Source organism: Mesocricetus auratus, unplaced genomic scaffold, assembly GCF_017639785.1.
Source record: "Mesocricetus auratus isolate SY011 unplaced genomic scaffold, BCM_Maur_2.0 Super-Scaffold_4256, whole genome shotgun sequence".
Classification (NCBI taxonomy): Eukaryota; Metazoa; Chordata; class Mammalia; order Rodentia; family Cricetidae; genus Mesocricetus; species Mesocricetus auratus.
Window position 1 is genome coordinate 88747250 of NW_024429182.1, and position 23723 is coordinate 88770972.

At 36.4% G+C, this 23723-nt stretch overlaps 1 protein-coding gene and 1 pseudogene across 4 annotated transcripts in view; one reads left to right on the forward strand and one right to left on the reverse strand.

The window, feature by feature from the left end:
• The window catches only part of Sbf2 (SET binding factor 2), a 360275-nt gene that overhangs the window by 204756 nt on the left and 131796 nt on the right, over positions 1-23723 (forward strand). For all 4 annotated transcript variants that reach the window (XM_040756376.1, XM_040756381.1, XM_040756385.1 and 1 more), the window contains exons 14-16: positions 9614-9818; positions 14111-14220; positions 15909-16058. In XM_040756376.1, the coding sequence (XP_040612310.1) occupies positions 9614-9818; positions 14111-14220; positions 15909-16058 (465 nt within the window). The remainder of the gene's footprint in view (positions 1-9613; positions 9819-14110; positions 14221-15908; positions 16059-23723) is intronic.
• LOC101841996 lies at positions 12430-13658 on the reverse strand (annotated as a pseudogene).

Here is a 23723-nt window from a genome sequence, read left to right on the forward strand (position 1 = left end):
GATGTAGCATACTTCCTCACTTAACTGTCACCCTGTGCAGTAAAAGAAGGCTGGTGTTGAATAGATTAGGAAATTGAAGATTTGGAAGTAGCTTATTCTTCTCTAGGTAGGAAAGGGTTATTGATGCATTTCAAAGATGAACGAAATGCCAGCTAGAAATCAGTCTAATCAAATGAGTCAAATAGGACTGATACTTTTAATAACTAGTTGTTTACTTCTTTGATTTTTTTGTGGGGGGGGGAGGGTAGTGTTTCAAGATGGGTTTCTCTGTGTAGCCCTGCCTGTCCTGGAACCTCCTTCTAGACCAGGCTGGCCTCACACTCAGAGATCCTCCTGCCTCTGCCTCTGGGTTAGGGTTAGGCGCCACCACCACCTAGTGTTCTTTGATAGTTTTTTCAAGACTATTCCAGGACCAAAATTAGGATTCTGCCATCATTTTGGATGTAGTATGAGAGAGCCTAGTGTCTATAAGGGGTTGTAGCAAGCCACTTTAATGCAAAAACAAAATAAATAATTGCTTACTATCCTGTATCTTAATTTTTATGATACATACTTTATATTTAATAGTATATAACTCAAATTAATATCTAGTGATTATACTTTTTTATTATTCTTACATATATTACTTCCCAACCTCAGTTTCTTCTCCCTCCCCTTACCTCAGTCTCTCCTCTCTACCTATTCTCTCCCCCAGCCCCAGCCCCCGTCTCCCCTAAGAAAAGAGCAAGCTTCCCAGGGATATCAACAAAACATAACCAAACTTAACATTACATGCTACAATAGTAAATACCAGGCACATACCATCATATCAAGGCTGAATGAGGTGACCCAGTAGGAGGAAAAGGGTCAGAGATAGACCCTGCTTCCACTGTTGGGAATCCTGCAAGAGCATCAAGCTCTTCAGCCATAACATATATGTAGAGGATTTAGGTCAGACCCCTACAGACTCCCTGATCCATACCGCCCCCTGCCCCCATGTCCTGGTCAGTTGATTCTGTGGGCCTAGTTCTAGTGATATTACTGTCTCCTCTGGTTCCTCCAATCCTTCCTCCCCCTCCTCTGGAGAACTCCCCAAGATCTGCCTAATGTTTGTAAGACTCTGCTTTTGCTCCCATCAGTTGCTGGATGAAGTTCTGGTCCCCTTGTTGAACACTCTGCAGGAAGGATAAATTGTAGTTCAAAGATTTTGTGGCTGGGTTGGTGTCCGAATCTCTCTACTTGAGACCTTGGCTGGTTCAGACTCCATGTCCCCCATTACTAGGAGGCTTTGCTAGGGTTACTCTCAACTCTCATAGTTTCCATTGAGTTTCCATTATGCTAGATATGTTTCTTGTATGCAGCAGAAGGATGGATCCTGGTTTTTTTTTTTTTTTTTGGTCTGTTATCTGTGCTTTTTTTTTTGAGAAATGAGTAGATTGGTATAGATAGATATAGATATAGATATAGGAGAGAGTTAGTTAGTTAGTTAGTTAGTTAGTTAGTTAGTTAGTTAGTTAGTTTCCCCCTTTGGGTTTTGCTGTGTGGGTGTAGTTAACTTATTTGGGTTGGAGTTTTCCTTCATGTACTTATGTAGGGCTGGATTTGTGGAAAGATCGTGTTTAAATTTGACCTTGTCATGTAATATTTTGTTTTCTATATCCATGGTGATTGAAAGTTTTGCTGGGTATAGTAGTCTGGGTTGGCATCCATGGTCTCTTAGAGTCTTCAAGACATCTGTCCTGGTCCTTCTGGCTTTTAAAGTCTCTGATGAGTAATCAGTTATAATTCTAATAGGTCTGCCTTCATATGTATCTTGGCCTTTTTCTCTTACAGGTTTTAATATCCTTTCTTTGTTGTGTATGTTTAGTGTTTTGATTATTATATGGTACAGGGACTTTCTCTTCTGGTCCAATCTATTTGGTGTTCTGTAAGCTTCTTGTACCTTTATAGGCATGTCCTTCTTTAGGATAGGAAAATTTTTCTTATGCCTTTGTTAAATATATTTTCTGGGTTTTTGTGCTGGGATTCTTCTCCTTCTATTCCTGTTATTCTCAGGTTTGGTATTTTTCATAGTGTCCCATATTTCCTGGAGTTTCGGTGTCAGGAATTTTTTAGATTTAACATTTCCTTTGACTAATGAATATATTTCTTCTATTGTATCATCAATGCCTGAGATTTTCTCTTCTATCTCTTATATTCTGTTGGTGATGCTTTCTTCTGTAGTTTCTGTTTGCTTACCCAGATTTTACATTTCCAGAATCCCTCAGTTTATGTTTTCTTTATTGCTTCTATATCAATTTTTAAGTCTTGAACTGTTTTCTTCACTTGTCCCCCCCCCGGCCCCCTTGGCTTTCTTGGCATTTTTTAATGGATTTATCGATTTCCTCCAATTTTTTTGTCTATTTTTTCCTCAGTTTCTTTGAGGTATTTTTTTTCATTTCCTCCTTAAGGACCTCTATCATCTTCATAAAGTTGACTTTAAAGTCATTTTATTGTGCTTCAGCTGTGTTGGAATATTCAGGTCTTGCTGTTATAGGACAACTGGACTTTCCGTTGTTGATTGTGTTCTTACACTGGTGTTTAGGTATCTGGGTTTGGAATGATTATAGGTCTAGGTATTGATTTATGAGTTTGTCTTTGTTAGATGGGTGTTATGTTCCTTGGTTTCTGTTTCATCTTTGGTTTTCTTGTCTTTTGGATTTCTAACAGCCGGTGTGACCTCTGATCTAGTAGGAAGCCAGTGTTTAAGTTGGGAGCTGGACTTCTGGTGGATAGCTTGCTTTAGGTGCAGCAGGGGGTGTCTCTGTTCTCCTGATTGGAGTGGCCTGAACCTGAGTCAATTATACATTCTTAAAAGTGAATGTAAATCACAACCTGTGTCTTTCAGTTTTTAAAATGATCATAATGAAACTTTTTATTATGTAAAATAGAACTTGCCTTATTTATTAACTATGTGAAATGCACTTTATATTTCATCAGTCTTTACTAGACTTAAAAAATTTCAATTCCATTAATTTAGTTGATTCCATTCATCCAGTATGTACTTATCAAGTATGTACTAGTGTCAAGTATATTTAGGCACATGATTCTCCTAATATCTTTCAGAAAAAATAAGCATGATGATTGAGAATCTGAGATTATTATGATAGATTGTCATTGTTCCTTCTAGTTGTTAGATGCTGAAGTTTGCGACAGCCCCATCATCATAGGTACTTTATGATATTAAAAAGGCAACAGCAAAAAAAAAATAGACCATGTTGGTAAAGTTACTTTCTTGGGTCATTTGGGAAATTGGGAGTAAGGAGAGGAATCATGTCAGATTATGGAAAGTGATCCACATGGAAGCCAGTTTCACTACCATGTCAAAGTCACATTTCTAAAATTCCCCTTTGGTAAACAGGAACCAAAATATAATTTCACTATTTGATTATTCTTGGGTTAAAATTGAGAAATAGAGATGTTATTCAATGTTTGTAAATACTTTGTTGTATTTAAATCTGGTATGTGTATCTAGCTTGTCTTCACAACCCATTTCATGATTTCAAAGAAATCTTGATTTTTTTTCCAGTTTCTTCTCATCACTCCTTTATTTTGCCGTTTAGTCGAGTTTCAGGAATGTGAATTCTATGAATTGAACTTGATTTGACTGGTTTTCTTGATTCCTCGAACTTCCTAAATAATTAAGAAAAGTACTGGTGACTTCAGTACCTAGGAAAAGTGGAATAGAGGAGAAGATTAAATGCATTTGAGACATTGTTAGAGTTTATGCCATAAAGATTAGTGTATACACATCTATACATCTTTTCCTTTTTTGTGCCCGGTTGATAATACTGAAAGTTGCCCTCTGCCTTTTAGTGTATGTACAAGTACATGTTTTCCTACTTAGGCACCTTATCCCTGTGATTCTAGACCTTACACAAGATCTTGTAATTAAATGCCAGGATAACCAAGAGAAGAATTTTATGAAATTTCATTTCAAAGTACTAGAAAATCAGTTGAAATAAGACCCTTTAATTCAAAGCATAAACTCCTCTCTATCTTTTTTGCTTGTTCAACTTAAGTCAACTTATTGTGATTTGATTTACATAGAATAAAATTTTTAGTGTAGCATCTATACATTTTGACAAATTCAGTATGCTACCAGTGCCGTGGTAGATGCATATAAGATGCTTATCACTCTGGAAAGTTCTTTAATGCCTCTTGGTAGTCACATCCTCCTTCCACCTCAAATTCTTGGTAACCACTGATCTGTTTTCAATCTCTGTGATTTTGTCTTTTCCACAATTCAGTTGTTTTGAATTTGGCTTCATTCTCTTAATATATTTCAAATTCCCCCATGCTCACACATAGCTAGAGAGTATACCTCTCATATCTGAGTAGCATTCAACTTGTATGGATTACATAAGTTTTATCTCTTTGTTGACCAGCCGAGAAACAAATTTTGGCAATAATGAATATCCTAAACATTTATGCATATATTTACATACATATAAATTTTATTTCCCTGAGACAAATACTTAGGACTGAGATGCTACAGTATATGGTACCACAACATTTAACTTTGTTTAAAACTGCTGATTGTTTTTCTAAGTGTCTATATTATTTTGCATTCTCACTAGCAGTATGTGAGAGTTTCATTTGCTTTATATCTTCAGCAACACTCAGTATCATTTGTTAATTTTTGTTTCTTTGTTTTTCTTGAAGTCATTCTCATAACTGTGCAGTAGTGTCTCTTTGTAGCTATTTTAATTTCAACAGGCAATATGTATTATCTTAGTTAATTATTATATGCAAATGCTGCCTTAGTATTTGTGATAAAAGTAATTAGGTAAGAATAGAGACCCTCCATCTGGAGTCATTAAAGTAATGATTCTCAAAAACAAAAACAAAAAAAAACCTCAACCCTCCTGCTGTATTTAGAGACATTGTCATATTGGGCAATATCAGAAGATACTTTGGGTTATCATGGCTAGAGAGGCTGTGGCTATTGACATCTAATAAATAGAGGCCAAACTTTTTACAGTGCATTGTCAGGTTTAAAACACACATCCAGCGAAGATGAAACAGCATATTAGATGGAAAAAGTTCTCCACACCAAATGCATTGGTGTTAAGTGACTGTGGTGTATCTGAGTAATCATTGAAAGACTTATAAAGTTGAAAAATCAAGAATATTTCATCCTATCAATCTTAGGTGCTACCAGGCAGCTCAAGTCCAGTTATATTGGTAGTATTTAGTGATTTGCATCAGCAATATTAATGTCATCAACTATATTTGGAAGGATTTGAGTAATCCCTAGAGTACTAAGTATAAAGTATGAATACTAAACAATTTTAAAGATCTGAGCTAATCTTGAATATTTAGTAACCTCTAAGTCAAATTTGTAGGAAGAATTTTTCTAGTGTGGCCATTGCCTATTTTGGATTCCCACTGAATCTTAGGAGTTTTGTTTTATTTTGTTCTGTTTTGCCTTTATTTGACATGAATGCTTGGCCTTCTTTTCTATAAAACCTATATGTATTCTCATTTACTCTGGCAAAGGAAGAAAGAAAATTCATGTTCCCCAGCCGGCTATATGGTATATATGTCTGTAGGTTTTTTCAAGACTGAGAAAAACAGTGAGTGTCTCCCTATATATTACAAAGACCATGCCTTGAAAATCATCATCAAAATTTAAAATTTACTCACAATGGTAGTACTTAATTTAGGCAGACTTTCATAGGTTGTTCATTCTGGTGGACTTACAGAGAATTGTTTGTATGTCACTTAGTTCAGTTATCTAAAGATTTGGCTATTACTTTGTATTTACATTTCTCTGAACCCAAGTAAAAATTTTTTTGTTGGTTTGAACTTATAGAAAATAATAGATTTCCTTTTTTCGGCAGCAAACCTGGCCTATAGCTTTTACTGAAGTCAGTAACCTAGGGAACCAGTCAAAACCCCTTATCCCTTTACAGTGAGAAGTAAAAGTAGAAAAAAAAGTAAAGAGAAGTGAAAGTAGAGACCCCCTAGAGTACAGCAAATTCTAAGGTGAGCTTCCTTTCCTTGCTGCTCTTTTCACGTAAGTACTTTTAGGGACCAAACAGTTTCAGATGACACATATGGTCCTTTACACTTAACATGCTGCCCGTTAGAGGGCAGTAGTACACAGACACCGCAGCCAGGAAACACAGTATGTCATAATTTAGTAAATTTATCTAAGGTCTGCATGTTTCTGCAACTACAGATAGGATCACCTTTGAACTTTTAACCTGGCGTTTTTAAATGCTTGTTGCATGGATTTGGTTTGCAGTTTTTCTGATTTTATTTATAGGAATATTGTTAATGAGCAGCATCTTTTCTTTAATAAGTGTCTATGTGTAGACTGCTACTGCTACTTTTACTACCAGTGTAATCACTATTGTTACTAATATAAGTAGTTGGTGTTACAATCTTAGAAAGGAAAGGAATACATTTCATTTTAAAACTTGGCATACAAAAACGTAAGTACCTAGTGTTATCATATTTTCATATCTAATCTTGTTTCTGGGCTGTCCAATTTGTTCATTTAACCCTTCACTAATGGTCATGAGTTTATGTAAGTTTGGATATATTTTTTCTCTGTCCCTCGGTTCTCTGTTACTGGGACAAAATACTTGAAACAATGAACTTACAAGTAGTAATGATTAATGTTGATTCTATAGTTCAGAGACTTTAAGCAATAGCTTCTAGACCCTGATGTTTTGGGCTTTGGTGGCATAGTTACCATGAGTAGTATACATAGTGGAAGAAGCTATTCATCTCACTGTGGCTAGGAAGCAGAGACAGAAAGGGGCCAAGGGACCAATATTCCCATTAATGGTGCATACCCTGTGATGTACTTATTCCTAACTCCTAAATATTTTAGCACCCCTAATAGCATCAATAGCTGGTGATAGAACCTAGTATATAAATCACTGGGAAGCATGTAAGATTCAAGCTATAATGTGGTTCTGAACTTCCTTGTGACTTTTTGTGGGTCTTCGTTCTTTCCTATATAAATTAACATGCCACATTACAGATTTTGACTAGAAGTGTTATGTGTACTCTTTGTTTTTCTAAATGACCTTAAGTCAGTGTTAGAACAGCAGGTAATAGAGATGCTAAGAAAAAGAAAATATAACTCAGACATACTTGCATTGTTACAAAAGGTAATTTTTTAATATGTTAAAAGTTGTTAAAATGAGGAGGCTAGGACTATGGCTCAGTGGGTAAAGCCCTTATCATGCTAACCTGACAGCCTGAGTTCAGATTCCCCAGAGCTCATATAAAAATAAGACACAGTGATGTCTAAGTCCATAATTCATTTCAGTGTGCGTCTGTGGGGAGATGGAATGTAGAGACAGGAAAAATGCCAGAAGCTTGCAAGTCAGCTAACCTAGTCTACACGGTAGTAAACAAGAGAGAACCTGCCTCAAACAAGATGTAAAGTGAGAACCAACACCCAAAATTTTCCTTAGATCTCCACACACACACTTCTTAGGTGTATACCCATGATGACATACTATGAACATATACATATATATGCATACACAAAAACTTTAAAAGTTGTCATGATGACTATTATTTACTTCATTTGAAATAAGAGTGCAGAGGTTTTCTTTTTCAGTTTCTACAAAAATATGTCAAAATAGAAATAGCAAAATACTTAATGGATTCAGAATTCAAGGTCATTATGAATTACCTCTCAACCCTGGAAAAACTATATTTTAGAAAATTGTTAATTAACTATTTTGAGAATATATGAATAAAAATCATGCTAAAGATCAAATCTAACAAATGTGCTACTTTCTGAAGAAAGAAATTACAGAGAATACAGACAAGTGATGTTTGTGTTAATTCCAGGCAGAATTTTAGGCAAAAAGTTAAATATACACGATTTTGCTTTTTCAAGGAAATTTGTAACAGAAGCCTGATTATCTTAGGTAAAGTTATTTATCTAACATCACATATTGAGCAGCACAAGAACAAAAATATAGTGTTTTGACCCATAGAGCAGTCTTATTTCCATTGTGTTTTGGGAAATGCTAACTGTATCCTCTGCCCTGATCTATCTTTTTCTTTTTCTGGGTCTGAGAGATATAACCAAAAAGAATTTGGAGGAGCAGTTCTAATAGATGGTGACAGTTGACCATTTTTAACTGACAAGAGCATGTTATAGGATACTAATGAGTTTAGTCTATACCATGAACAGCATAGGTTCAGTGGAAGTAAGGAATTTCCTGGTGGCAGAAGGATAATAAATGCTAGAATTGGTCTAAGAAAGGTTGTAAAGCAGCCTTCCCTAGAGAACTTAGAGAACACATAAATTCCACTCTGCTCAGGATTTGAAATAGAATACTCCTTAACTGGATGCTAGATAAAGTTTCATGCTGGCCCTAGAGTATTTAAAAGTATTAGCTGGTAGGGTTAGGGGGTGTCAGTCAGTGGTAGCATATGGAAAGTCTTGGGTTCAATCTCCTGTACCAAAAGTTTTTAAAAATTATAATTTTGATGTGTGTCATTGTTTCCCACTCATTAGCATGCAGTGGGAAGGAAGTACTTTTTACATACCTCTCAGTTCTTTCCTGCAATAGGTATATAGAACAAAACAAATAAAACACAACAAAGAACAGTGAGAGCAACAGCAAATAACCAACTCTTTAAGATGGGGGCTTGAGATAGCCCAGAGGTCTTTTTAAAGACTGGAGTTCACTTCCCAGTACCCATATTAGACAACTCAAAGCCACCTAGGACTCCACCTTCAGGACAGTTGATATTCTCCTCTAGCCTCTGCAGGCACATGCATGCACATGTGCATATGCACAGAGAAACACACATGCACATGCATAAAGCAAAATAAAATGGTTTAAAATTATTTAATTAAAAAAATAACTTAATCAAGGAAGACATCTGCTTTTGTGGTGCTTCATCTTAGTAAGACAAGGGTAAAAAATAAATAAAATGTATGCTATGTGAAAAGGTTTTACATATTAAAGAGAAAAATAGAAGCTAGATAAGGGATATATTAGAGGAGGCAAAATATTTTTGGTAAGGAGTCCAGAAAAGATGTCCATAAGAAATGCAAATTCAGAGGGAATGAAGGAAGTATTTCAGACCAAGGTAATAGTTGTGTGCCAAGGAGCCTGTGAGCCCCAATCCAAATGGATGTAGCATATAGTTGCATAGAAAGATTAGATCCTTTAGTCTCGTTAATAACTTTTAGGTTTCACTCTGATGGGAAGGCCACTTTACTGAACAAAAAAAGGAACATTGACTCATTGATGTCTTTATGATTAAGAGGTAAGAGACTGGAAGTGATCTCAAAGGGATTTAAATGTTAATAGAATAAAGATTCAAGGATTGAGCATTGAGGTATTCACATAATTAAGAGGTGAGGAAATGCAATCAGATCTAAAATCCCAGCAAGGGACATAATCATGGAAGAAGAAGACCAGCTGTCTCAGATGCTGCTGAAGATCCTGGAAGAAGATTCTGGCATTCAGTATATGTTGGCATATATATGAATCACTCACCTGATTTCAGTGTGTCCTTCTGTGCTCTTCTAGTCTTCCATTTTCCACTGCTATGTTAAATATGTTAACTTGGATAATTTTATTTGAATCTGATACTACAGGAGAATCCAAATCCTCATATGGCGTTCCAGAAAGTTCCACGCCCAACAGAAGGATCCCATTTGAGAGTTCATATTCTTCCTTTCCCAAAGATTGATGAAGCCCGGGTTCAGGAACTAATACAAGAAAATCTTGCTAAGAACCAGAATGCACCTCCTGCTACACGAATAGAAAAGAAATGTGTGGTGCCAGCAGGTCCACCTGTTGGTATGTATTTGTGTATGTGTGTGTGTGTGTGTGTGTGTGTGTGTTCATTTTTTTTTCACAAACACTGTGGTCCATTTATTGTGGGCCAACCACTCCTGGGCATACGGCCTGCCCTGGAATGTGGTTGACATACCCAATGTCACTCCACTGGAGAAGATTGATTTTTTAAATTTTATTTTTAAATTTAAATTTAAATTAGAAACAAGGTTGCTTCACATGTCAATTCCAGGTCCCTCTCCCTTTCCCTCCCCTCCTCCCATGCCCTCCCACCAACCCCTCCAAAATCCCCTCATTTCCTCAGGGACAGTGAGGCCCTCCATGGGGGTGTCTATAGTCTGTCATTTCATCTAGGGCAGGGCCTAGACCCTCCCCCAAGAGTCCAGGGTGAGACTGCATCTCTCATTGCTGGATGGGTGCCCAAAGTCCATTTGTATACCCAGGATAAATACTGATCTACTACCCAAGGCTCAATAGATTACCTAGGCCTCCTCACTGACACCCACATTCAGGGGATCTTGATCAGTCCCATGCTGGATTTCCAGGCATCAGTCTGGGATTCAAGAGCTAACCCTTGTCAGGTCAGCTGTTTCTGGGAGCTAAACCAGCCCAGTCTTAACCCCTTTGGTCATCAGTCCTCCCTCTCTGTCATTGGATTCCTTGAGTTCAGCTCAGTACTTAGCCATGGGAGTCTGCCTCTGCTTCCATCAGCCATTGAATGAAGGTTCTGTTCCCAGACTCTCTGGCCATGGGATTGTAGGCTGGCACTCCCCAGATCTATGTCTAAAATCCATATATGAAAGAATGCATGCCATGTTTCTCTTTTTGTGACTGAGTTACCTCACTCAGGATGGTTTCTTCTAGTACCATCCATTTGCCTTCATATTTCAGGTGTAAAAATAAACCTTTTTTGAAATGGGGATCGTGGCACATTTCTATAACCCTAGCACTCAGAGACTAAGGCAGGATTGCCCCAAGTTCTAGGCCAAATGTGGATATACAGGGAATACAGCACCCACATAGACTACATAATGAGACTCTCTCAAAACCATGACAACAAAAGCAAACTGTATATCCCCCCCATGTCCTTTTATCAAGTACAAAACACAGCAAAGAAAAGTTTATAATCTTATAAAATAAACAAGTGCATGAGCTAAATCAAAGAGTTATCAATTCTCAGATACCCTACCCACACTACCTCTCAGGAAAAGGATAATTATCTGACTGCTGCAACTGTAAAATCTGTTTCTTGAAACACTTCACTGAGCTGTAGTTCACATATCAAAAGTTCTACAAGTATACAGTGCTACAACTTTGAGAAACTCACAGTTCACTCTTCCATTATCACTGTTTAGTTTAAGAATATTTTCTTAAGCCATTTATAAATGTTCTTCTGTACCTATCCTCAGTGATTTCCTACTTTTTTGCTGAACTACCTTCTCTCCATGTTGGAGAGTAATCTACTTACTATCTTCATGAATTTGCCTATTATGTGCATTTGTATAAATGGGATTATGTACCATATGTTCTTTTGTGACTGGCTTATTCGTTTAGCATAATGTTTTCAAAGTTTTTGTAGTAGCAGATGTCAGTATGGCATTGCTTTATGTGGGTGAATAATGTTCAACAATAAGGGGAAAATAATGTTCAACAAAATTCCTGAGTTGATGGATATTTGGTTCTGCTTTGGAGCTTTTATGAATAATGCTGCTGATGCATAACTTCTGTGTAGATGTGTTTTAAATTCTCTTGAGTACATGCCCAGGAATGAACTGGTGAGGTGGTGTGATACTCTTGTGTTTTAAAGAACTGACACTCCTTTCCACAGCAGATGCCCTTCATTATACTCTACCAGCAATGAACAAGGGTGCGACACCCCCACACACACACAGACCAGAATACTCAGCAACTTATTATGTTTGTTGCCTTTTCTGCATGCTCCATTAATGGTGGCACATACCTTTAGTCTCAGCAATCAGGAGGCAGAAGCAGGTGATTTGCTGAGTTTAAGGTCAGTATGGTCCATGTAGCAAGTTTCAGGGCAGCCAGGACTACATAGTGAGTCCTGTTTTTAAATAAATAAAGACTGTCCAATTTTAATTTGAGCATTTATTATTGAATTACTAGAATTTTCTGTAGTTTTTAAGTGATTCTTTTAGAAGGTATCTGATTTGTAAGTACATTCTCGTCTTTTGTGGACTTTCTTTTTTCTCTTTTTTTCTTTTTCTTAAAGTTAAATTTTTAACTTAGTTTTTTATTCCTGGTACCACTATCACAATTTACAGGACACTATAACTAATGTAATGAAAAGAAAAAGACAAAGCTACAACAGATAAAGACCTCAGGAATGTACATCTAACTGACACTACATTGCATTAATCAATAGCTGCACTTTTTGCTAACTGTGACTTTGACAGTCTTGAGCAAGAAGGGTTTCCTGTGTAAGCTGCAGTAACTTTTCTGACTATGGATCATCATTCCTTCCCTGGAAGATTTTTATAGTTCCTCTAATACAGTTAGGACGACTGTCTCAAAGTAGCCTGCCACTTTCCTGAAAACTCTTTGCTCACTCTCCTATTAGAAGATGTTTCTTAAACAGTTTTTCTGCTGTTTTTTAAAACCTTCTGCTACCATATCCACCACTTCACTTCCACCACCAGATCCATAGGCATCATGATAGGGACTGCCTGAGCTGCTTCCACCAAAATTGTCTGCCTTCATGGGTCCATAATTTTTTATTGCTGTTGTCCACTGTAATTTCCAAAGTCAATATAGTTCCCACCACCACCATAGTTACCTCCACCAAAAATTCCTCCTTCATTGTAGCCATTATATCCTCCTCCACCACCACCATATCCACCACCTTAGTTTCCATACCTGGTCCACCACTACCATAACTCTCTACTCCTGTAACCAGGACACCACCATAGTTGCCACCATCACTTCCAATTCCATTATATCCACCATGGTAGTCCTCCATAACTACCTCTGCCACCACCACCTCCACCACCATAGCCTCCTTTTCCACCAACGTTTCCACCACAACCAAAATTACCTCCAAGGTTTCTTCCATGACCCATAAAGTTACCTCCATGAGCTCTCTGTCATCCAGCCGACTGCATCTCTTGTTTAGAAAGGTTTTTTCATTACACTAATAGTGTGGTATTTCTGAACAACAATTTTATCAATTGTGTCATGATCACACAAAAGTTACACAAGCAAATCCTCTCTGTTTTTCCACTCTGCCTGTCTTTCATAACTTCTATGGTTTCAATCCTGCAATATTTTTTTTGTTTTGTTTTGTTTTTTTGGTTTTTCGAGACAGGGTTTCTCTGTATTGTTTTGGAGTCTGGCCTGGAACTCACTCTGTAGACCAGGCTGGCCTCGAACTCACAGAGATCTGCCTGCCTCTGCCTCCCAAATGCTGGGATTAAAGGCGTGTGCCACCAACACCCGGCAAATCCTGCAATATTTTTTAAAGTAGTCTCTCAGATTATATTCTTCTGTATCTTCTTCAATTCCACCAACACACATTTTCTTCTCTGTTAAACAGGTACCAGGTTTTATAGAATCCTCTCTGGAAAGGACTCTATGTTTCTACCACATATCCATCTTGTGTGACTCAGCACACATTACAGCATCCCCCTCTTCAACACAAGAGGAGGTCACAAAACCAAAGCCCTGGAACATTTTGTTTGGAGAATCTCTCATTACCACACAGTCTATAAGTGTGCTCCATTTCACAAACTGTTCTCTCAAGCTATCATCTGTAGCTTCAAAGCCCAGCCCACCTATAAACAGCTTCCTCAACTGTCCTGGTTCCTTTGGATCATAGCCCTCCATTTTGAGACTGGGTTTGCCTCTTTCAACTCAAGTTCAGTATGGAACTGAGCAGAAGAGGTGGGGCTATGGCTGTCTTTCTTTACTGAATCTTGTCTCTTCTTCCCTACCAGTTGAGGGAGATGTGTTAAAATTTTGTGATTGTGGAGCTGCTTCCCATTTTAGCTCTAGCTTAGCATTCTAGGGGTATCCTGGAGTTGGTTTGTTAGATGACTATATATTTACAAGTGTTATACTGGTAATTATCATTGTCATCAAATGTGAACTAAATTGTATCCTCCAAAGGGAAAACTTAGTCACTTTAAGACTGTTACCATGACTAATATATAGTAATGTTTTCTTGTTAGGTGGCATTTGTTATTTTAATTTTTTCCAGGATTTGAAAGATTAGGCTAGTCATTGCATAATTTATGTAGTTTTAATTTATTTGTATTTTCTTTACTTTCCTCCACTAGTTTCAATAATGGATAAAGTGATAACAGTTTTCAACAGTGCACAGAGATTGGAAGTTGTTAGAAACTGTATCTCATTTATATTTGAAAATAAAACTTTGGAAACTGAAAAGGTAATAAAATAACATTTTTCCTGTTTAATATTTTCCTTTTAGATTTGCATTCTGCAGTTAGCAAGTGGTCTGTTTTCTAATTCTCTTAGATCTCTTTAAGCCATTTAAAATGAATAGTGTCCAAAATTTAAGACTAGTTCAAGCCTACACCCACAAGAGAATTTAGTAGTGATTTTTCTCTCTAGTTGTTATAAAGATTTAATATTATCATTTTAAATTGTGTGTGTGTGTGTGTGTGTGTGTGTGTAGGAGAGAGAGAGACACGGAGTATACACATGTGAGTAGTGCAGGTGCCTGCAGAGGCCACGGCATCAGAACCTCCTGGAGCTAGGGTGATAAGGCACTTGATGTGCGTGCTGGGAACTGAACTTGTATCTTCCACAACAGCAATATATACTCCTAACTCTTTTTTTTTTTTTTTTTACGAGATAGGGTTTCTCTGTATTGTTTTGGAGGTTGTCGGTCCAGCCTGGGCTCGAACTCACAGAGATCCGCCTGCCTCTGCCTCTGCCTCCCGAGTGCTGGGATTAAAGGCATGCGCCACCACTGCCCGGCTACACTCCTAACTCTTAACACACATTTCTCTAATCACTTTTCACACACTTTATTTTATATGTAGTTGCTTTTTTCTTTTTGTGGTAAGGATTTTTGTTAAATTGTGTAGTGTATACTAGAAACTGACACTACAATTTAAATATGCCTCTTTTGGATTTTCATGCCCTTTTCAATGGAACATGCTGAACATAACATAGCTTTTTCTGGGTGACTCATGATCACATTTCAGGGGGTTGGTAAACATGTACAGTTGCTTGCTACTATACCGAATAGCCCATCATCCCTCACTTTTTGTTTTTGTTAGTTATTTGTTATTTGATTGGTTTGGTTTGTGTGTGTGTGTGTGTGTGTGTGTGTGTGTGTGTGTGTGTGTGTATGTATGTATGTATGTATGTATGTATTTGTATATGTATCTCCAAATGTGGCAAGTTTCCTATTGTTTCTCTTGCCTTCAGCTTTTGCATGCTGTTTCTTTCTTTCTTTCTTTGGTTTGTTTTGGTTTTAGATTTTTGAGACAAAGTCTCACTGTGTTATAGTCTAGATTGGCCTTGTTTTACTGATCCTCTTGCCTCAGCCCCTCTGAATACAAGTGTATGCCATCATACCAGGCTGTTTTAATACGTGCTTCTAGAGTTGTTACACCCTCCTGCTATAATACGTTCTCTTTTCTTGCTTATTGTGCCTTCTTTTTTAGGTTTTCTGAATTAAATAAGCTCTTTATAACTATATGCAAATGAACAGCTTCATATGGTGAATTAGAGGAACTATTTCTGAATACTCTTACAATGAGAGCTTTAATGCATATATCTAAAGATATCTAAATGTCTGTAGTTTTGAGTCATCGTCTAAGCAGCAGTCTATTTGACCACTAAATTCGGTCAAGTCTGGAGAGATGGTAATGAATTTGATGTTTTCTCAATTTACATTATAAGCTACCTGTACTTGTTTTTCTTGCTGTCTTACAAATGAACATATAATTACAGATCTATTTTACAATTCATCTTAACAGTGAATCATCTGTTCCCTAGGAATTCAATTCTAGTAATTTTATTAAATACTTGACAGGATGTACTTGAATTTTGAGCATGGTTGCTTGAGGTACATTTGGTCACTTGGAATTCTCTTGTCCTCAGACCCTTCCTGCTGCCTTGAGGGCCCTTAAAGGAAAAGCAGCCAGACAGTGTCTCACTGATGAACTGGGTTTGCATGTCCAGCAGAACCGGGCAATATTGGATCATCAGCAGTTTGACTACATCATAAGGATGATGAATTGTACTCTGCAGGTAATCTTGAGTGATTTTTGGATTATTCCTCTTTTTTGCAAATACCTTTTTTACAGATGTATTATTGAATTATCAGTGTTTTAAGACTGCTGTAACTAACGAAGATGTGATATCCATTTAATTACTTTCTCACTAATTAATGTAAATCCTCACTTCTTTGTTCTTTCTCGGTTTTCTCTTGACAAGTACTGTGTTACCCTGCTGGAGTCATATATTACCAAATCCTACAGTCATATCACTCCTCACTCAGTTTTTAGTTGTACTGTTAAAGCAGAGAACAATTAATGATGAATAATCCAATGTTAAAAGAATGAACTATAAGAAACAATCTCCTATGGGCTTCAGATCTTACAGAAATAACTTTTCTACAAAATAATGAAGACTTAAGCTAGAAGAAGCAATCTGGGTTCCTTGTTTGTTGTTGTTCTATTCTCTTTAAATAGTTAGAATTATTTTATGCCAAGTGATATAAATAAAATATATGTGAAATAATGTGTAATAGAAGCAAGAACCACAGGATATAATTGGTAATAAAATTTGTAAATGAAATAAACCTAAATAAATGAGAAGGTACAGTATATGGTAACAGCTGTCAAAATAATCTCTGGTGGTGATATAGTTCCTGTCAAAAATCCAAGTAGAAGATCCAAAATCCTCTTTGTAGATACCTGCCTTGTCTTAATAAGAAAAAAAAGTCATAAACACATGCCTTTTCAGTTCTCAAATAATTAGATAATATAAAATGGCACAGTTAAAATCACATTGACCAATAGAACAGAAAAAAGAGCCCAAACAGATGCACACTTACATTGAAATGTGCTTTATGGGACAATGACATTTTAGAACAGTGGAAGAATTATGATCAACTCAGTAAATAATGGTAGGACCTTTGGATAAACACATACACATAATATACCTTCAACATGTGCCGGGCATAGTGGCATATGACTTTAGTTCCAGTACATGGGAGGCAGAGGCAGGTGCCTCTATTGTGAGTTTGAGGCAGCCTGGCCTACATAAAATGAGTTCTAGGACAGTCAGAGATACATAGTGAGATCCTGTTTGTGAAAAAAATAAAAATAAAAAATACCAACACAAAAAGTATAAACCCTCAAATTAAACACTGTCAATTCTAAATGGGGTAGAGCAATATTTGTTTAAGTCACCAACAGTTCAAATCTTAAAAGATTTGATTGCATTAAAATTTACAACTTATTTTCATCAAAATAAATAAATAGAAGGCTAGGGAGTGTGACAACACAGACCAGGTATGGTAGCACATGCCTCACCCTATGAGGGGAGGCTAACACAAGAGATTTGGAGTTAGAGGCAGTCAGTCCACTGCTACATAGTGAAACCATCTATAAAAATACAGAATAATGAAAATAGAAACCTCAGACTAATATATGTGTGTAAAGCATATAATTGCCAACAAATTTGTATCTAGTTATAATAGCATCTGTAGATTTTTTAAGATAACCTAATTTTTAAGGGGAAAACATGTAAAGAAAACTATCTGATTAATAAGTATATAAAAAGATGGTCTAGGTCAGGCAGTGGTTAAACACACCTTTCATCCCAGCACTCAGGAGGCAGAGGCTGACTGATCTCTGAGTTTGAGACCAGCCTGGTCCACAAAGTTGGTTCCAGGAAAAATGGGGCTACACAGAGAAACCCTGCCTTAAAAAACAAAAGCAAAAGAAAAGAAAAAGGAAAAAAGTAGTCTAAAAAAGAAAATCTATTTGTAAAAATGAAGGAATGTTCAAGTGTTGATAAAGTTATAGCCTATAAGCTATGCTATTAATGTGTATATTAGTAATCCCCTTGAAAATGTTAGCAAGCAATTGCCTCAAAAAACAAAATACCTTAGCATAAACCTAGTAATGGAAGTGAAAAAAATTCTTCATTGAAAACTTTAAAACACTGAAGAAATTGAAGACACTGGAAGACAAAAAGATCATCATGTTCATGAATTGATATTGTGACACCAGAAACAGGCTCAAGATTCGCTGTGGTCCCTACTTAAATTCCTCCATTTTTCACAAAAATAGAAAGAAAATAATGAAATCTACATAGAAGCACAGAAGATCCTGGACAGCCAAGGGAATCCTGAGAAAATCAATACTACTAGAGGTATTATCAGACCTGGTCTCAGGTTGTACTATAGAGCCATAGTGACAAAACTGTCATGGCACTGGCACAAAAACAGACATATAGATCAATGGGATAAGATAGCAGAGCCAAATATAATCTCAGTTATTGCCACCTGATTTGTGACAAAGATGCCCAAAATGCACATTGTGGGGGAAAGCTGCCTCTTCAATGAGTGATGCTTGGAAAAGCTAGATATCCACATGTACAAGAATGAAATTAGATCCCTGTCTCTAACTCTGAAACTTAGAAGACAAAACAGAGAAAACCGTTTCAAGACCTATGAAAAGAATGTTCTGAAAATGATCCCAGTTGTTTGTAAGTATATTAAGCATTAAACTATTCTCATAAAGGCAGATATATGTTTTCTGTCATTTGTGGTTCTTAGATGTTATATAGATGAACTTATATCTGTATGTGTAATAGGAAATTAGAAATAATGCTGTCTAGGGAAACACAGGGATATTAAAGGAAGGGAAGGGGACATGAAAGGAAAAATAGTCTGAAGGAATATACTTAACATACAATATATACTTGTATGAAAATTTAAAATTAAAAAACAAAATCTATAAGATATAATTAATGAGATATTAGAAGATAAGGTAATTTGTTACTTTCTTACAAAGCTACACCTGAATCTTATTCAAGGACCCAGCTATTCCATTAGATGCTCTCTTGTTTATATACACCAAAAGATATGTATCAGTGTTCTGGTTACACCAGACAATTAAAGAAAGAGGGTCACTCCAGAAGTAATTCAGGCTCTGTGGCTGCAGGGAGATTTAGCCTTCATGAGCGAAACTTGAACAGCCACGCAGAAGCGTATTTATTGATTGTTATAAAAAAAGTTTTTTGGGGGTAAACAAGTTCCTCATGCCTAAGCTAATCTATATGTTTCATGAGGGAAAACTTCATACCAGTGCAACTTTAGTTCTTATTGTGTACTGTTTGCAGTACTCAATAGTACAAGACATTCTGTGTGTGCCAGGACCATCTTGTGACCAAAGTCATATAAAGGTTGTAAAGCTTCTTCAGAAAAACAACTCTATAGATAACAAAAAAGAATCACTGTTTTCTACAATGATTTCTTGGAGATCAAAGTACTATGTAAAAAAATCATTCTAATGTTCATGCTAGATATAGTTAAAACAACTATTTGATTCTAATGTTTACCCTAGATACAATAATTCTGCTAGAATTCCACTCTAGATGTGCACAAAAATGTCTGTTGCAGCATTATTTAAAATAATAGCAAAGCTTGGGCCTGGAGAGATTTCTTAGCAGTTAATAGCACATGTTGCTTATGTATCGGACTGGAGTTGGGTTCTCAGCACCCACATCAGATGGCTTAAAACACCTTTAACTCCAGCTTTAGAGACTCCAGTCCTCTTCTGTGTTCTGTGAACATCTATGCTCACATGTGCACATAACTCCCACCAGACATATAGTTAAAAATAAACTAGATCTTAAAGTAATAGGAAAGCTGAAACTTGTCAGTGATAGAATGAATATAGAAATATATAAATTTTCTTCCTGTAAAGTATTATTTATCAGAGAAAAATGAACAAATTGCAGCCATGGATAACACTATCATTGAATCGTAAGATCCTTTGTTTAAGACAGCTTAATTACAATATGGTTCCACATGAAAAATCAAAAGCATATAGTATCTAGAAATGTTTAACTTAGTGATATTAACATAAGTTGTATAGCCACAAAGAAAAAGTCAAGATATGGCTTTGGGGATGGGGATCTAGTTCAGTGATAGAATGCCCCTAACATGCATTTCAAAGTCCCTAAATAGTTACCATTTTGATATTGATTTATTTAATGCTGGTCTCTTTGGAAGACTTCAACTCTACATAGAAGCATGTCAATCTACATAAATATTGGTGTGGAAACACTTGTGTTATATATTAGAGATAGGGTAAAAGGTAGTTACATAAAGCAGATATGTGATTCTTTTTTATTTGTAATTACATGCATACATATAGTTGATTTTAAGTCTGAAAAGATGTTTACACTGAATCCTATTAAGAATTAAGTGGACTTTTCTCATATGGATTCTAATAGTTTTGACTTATAATTTAAATTCTTTGAATCACACACATAATAATTAAATAAGAGCATATCTTTTGTAACTAAAAATTATTTTGTAGAAAATAAACTTTGTGAACCTGTATGAAAAGAATAAATCATACTAAATTTTCTCTTCAAAAAGCCCACATATTCTTTGTTACTTTTTTGTTTGTTTGTTTGTTTTGTTTTTTATTTGGTTGGTTGAGTTTTTTTGTTTTTTGTTTTATTTTGTTTTTCGAGACAGGGTTTCTCTGTGTAGGTTTGGAGCCTCTTCTGGCACTCACTCTGTAGACCAGGCTGGTCTTGAACTCACAGAGATCCTTCTGCCTCTGCCTCTGCCTCCCTAATGCTGGGATTAAAGGTGTGTGCCACCAACACTTGGCTACTTTGTTATAGAAACCTTTTCTATCCATAAATTATAGACCAAAGAAGTAGGATGCACAAATCAAGATGTTCACAAGCCCTAAAATTCAGACAATTTCCACACTTCCTAATAATTGATATTAAAGCTACAAAAACTGTGTTGGATTTTTTCTAACAGTATTTTCTATTCAAAGATTTCAGTTTCCCATTTTAAGATGATGTTTTAAGGTTTTGTGTAAATTTAATCTTAACACATATAATTAATCATGTAATTTATAGACCTATAGGAGGCTGACTACAATTTTTTCTTTGAATATTCATCTTTCTGGAAAATAAAAGGTACAATCATAATTTTGTTTCTTTCAAATACATTTTACTTACACAAGTACTTCCATAAATTAGCATTTCAGATGAATATAAGCATAGTCCCTGTGTCGATCAGTATTCCTACCATTGTTTGCCATCATGTAAGCATTCTTTCTGGTTATAAATGGACCTACATGTACTGTCCTTGTTTGAATGAGTTCTTTATTTACAACTTGGGGCTTATTGGTCTCTGCTTGTTGGGATTGCATAAATCACCTGACATTATTAATATCCTTTACAAAAGCATAGAATTTAAAAGCAGGCCAAACATCTGTGTTGATATTTTAAGAAAGGAACATTAACTAAATGAATTAATTTTTAGTTAGTGATTCAAACACTTAGTAATCTTTTTTTTTTTTTTCATGACCTAGAAGTTAGTCTCTTTCTTGCCCTCAAGGGAAAACCAAAAGGAACATCAGTACTGCAAAACAGCTACTTTGTTTACCAGGCAATTTCAAAGCCAAGATAATTTTTCACAGTATTGTTTTACAGGGTATAATTAATTCCTGCATGTTGTCTCATTTCAAAAAATGGATCATATTTTTCAAAACGAGGGTACAAAAAACACTAATTGAACCTCCATTTAAATTATGTCTAGATCTTAGCTACTGTCTTTTACCCAGTGAAGTTCTGCACTTCTGCCATTATGTTAAACTTCATGTTGTGAGGAACCCACTCATCAACACAGAAAAAGATACTAGAAATTTTTTATTTTTCTTTTCTTTTTTTTGTTGTTGTTGTTGTTGTTTTTCGAGACAGGGTTTCTCTGTATTGTTTTGGAGGCCATCCTGGAACTCACTCTGTAGACCAGGCTGGCCTCGAACTCACAGAGATCCGCCAGCCTCTGCCTCTCAAGGGCTGGGATTAAAGGCGTGCACCACCAACACCCGGCTAGAAATTTTCAAATAAATGTAAATCACAACTTTGATACACAGTTCTTCTCAAAAAGAGATTACCTCCAAATATATTTCCTCTGCATTCTTAATAAAAGAACAAATAGAACATCAGCAAGATTTTAAAAAGATTTTTTTAAAGACCTATTTTTGTGTGCACTGATGTTTTGCCTGTATGTATGTCTTTGAAGGTACCAGGTCCCCTGAAACTGGAGTTACAGACAGTGAGCTGCCATTTGGTAGCTGGGAATTGAGCCTCTGAATCAGCAGGTTTTAGGACCACATTTATACATTGGTCTCTTTAAGGCTTGGACAGCTGGTTAAACCTGAAAATTTTACATTGAGATACAAACAGTAAAAATAAGAGGCAATCCCCACTTAGTAGCATGCCCTTACCCTTTGCTGCCAGGAGAAGCAATTATATATCCTTTGTGAAATAATACACCCCCTGTTTAAGCAATCAGAATTCCCCAGATCAAGTTCAATAAAACTTGAACTCACAGTTTTAAAATGGTCCAAAACCATGGGCACGACCCATTATGAATTAGTTTCAGCATCAACAAGTGACAAACTTAGACCTTCCCCTAAGACTATATTTACTTATCTAGCATACTTATATAGCAGTTCAAATCTTTAAAAACTTGATTATTAAAAAAATGAGACAAACATGACTCAGTAAGCTTAAGTTATGTAATCATTATAAGTAAAGACTCAAAGAATGTGAAAGACTTGGTGTTTTTAAGATGTCAGTTAACCTTTATTGGAGCCCATTCCTTTTTTTTCTAGTTTAATTTTTTATTAATTTATTTTTTACATTCTAATGCCAGTTCTTCCTCCCTCCACCTCCCATCTGCTCCTCAGAGAGGGTAAGGCCTCCCCTAGGAAGTCTACTAAGTATGTCCCATCATCTTGTTGAGGCAGGACCAAGGCACCTCTCCACCCCCACACCCCTGTGTCTAGTCTGAACAAGGTGTCTCTCCATATAGAATGGGCTCCACTAAGTCAGTTTGTGCATTAGTGTTAGATCTTGGACCCACTGCCAGTGCCTCATGTATTGTCCCATTCACACCATTGTCACCTATATTAAGGAGTCTACTTTGGTCTTATGCAGATTCCCCATTTGTCAGACCTGAGTCAGTGATCTCTCACTAGCTCGGGTCAGCTGATTCTGTGGGTTTCCCTATCATGGTCTTGACTCCTGTGTTCATATTTTTGTTCCTCCCTTATTTACATTGTACTCCAGAAGCTCAACCCAATGGTTAGCTGTGAATTTCTGCATCTGCTTCCATCTGTTTCTGGAAAAGGGTTTTTGCTTCTCTGGGGTTGTGGATTGTAGGCTGGGTATCTTTTGTTTTATGTCTGGTATCCCCTTATGAATGAGTACATACTATATTTGTCTTTCTGGTTTTGGGTTACCTCACTCAGGATGATTTTTTTCTGGTTCTGTCCATTTGCCTGTGAATTTTAGGATGCCATTATTTCTTACCGCTGAGTAGCACTCCATTGTGTAAATATGACACATTTTCTTTATCCATTCTTTAATTGAGGGGCATATGGGCTGTTTCCAAGATTGGGCTACTACAAATAATGTTGCTATGAACATAGTTGAGCAAATGTCCTTGTGGTGTGAATGTGCCTTCTTTGGGTATATTCCAAACAGTGGTATTGCAGGGTCTTGAGGTAGGTTGATCCCTAATGTTCTGAGAAATCAATATACTGGTTTCCACAGCAGCTGCACAAGTTTGCACTCCCACCAGCAATGGAGGAGTGTTCCCCTTTCAGTGCATCCCATTCGATATGGAGAGATACCTTG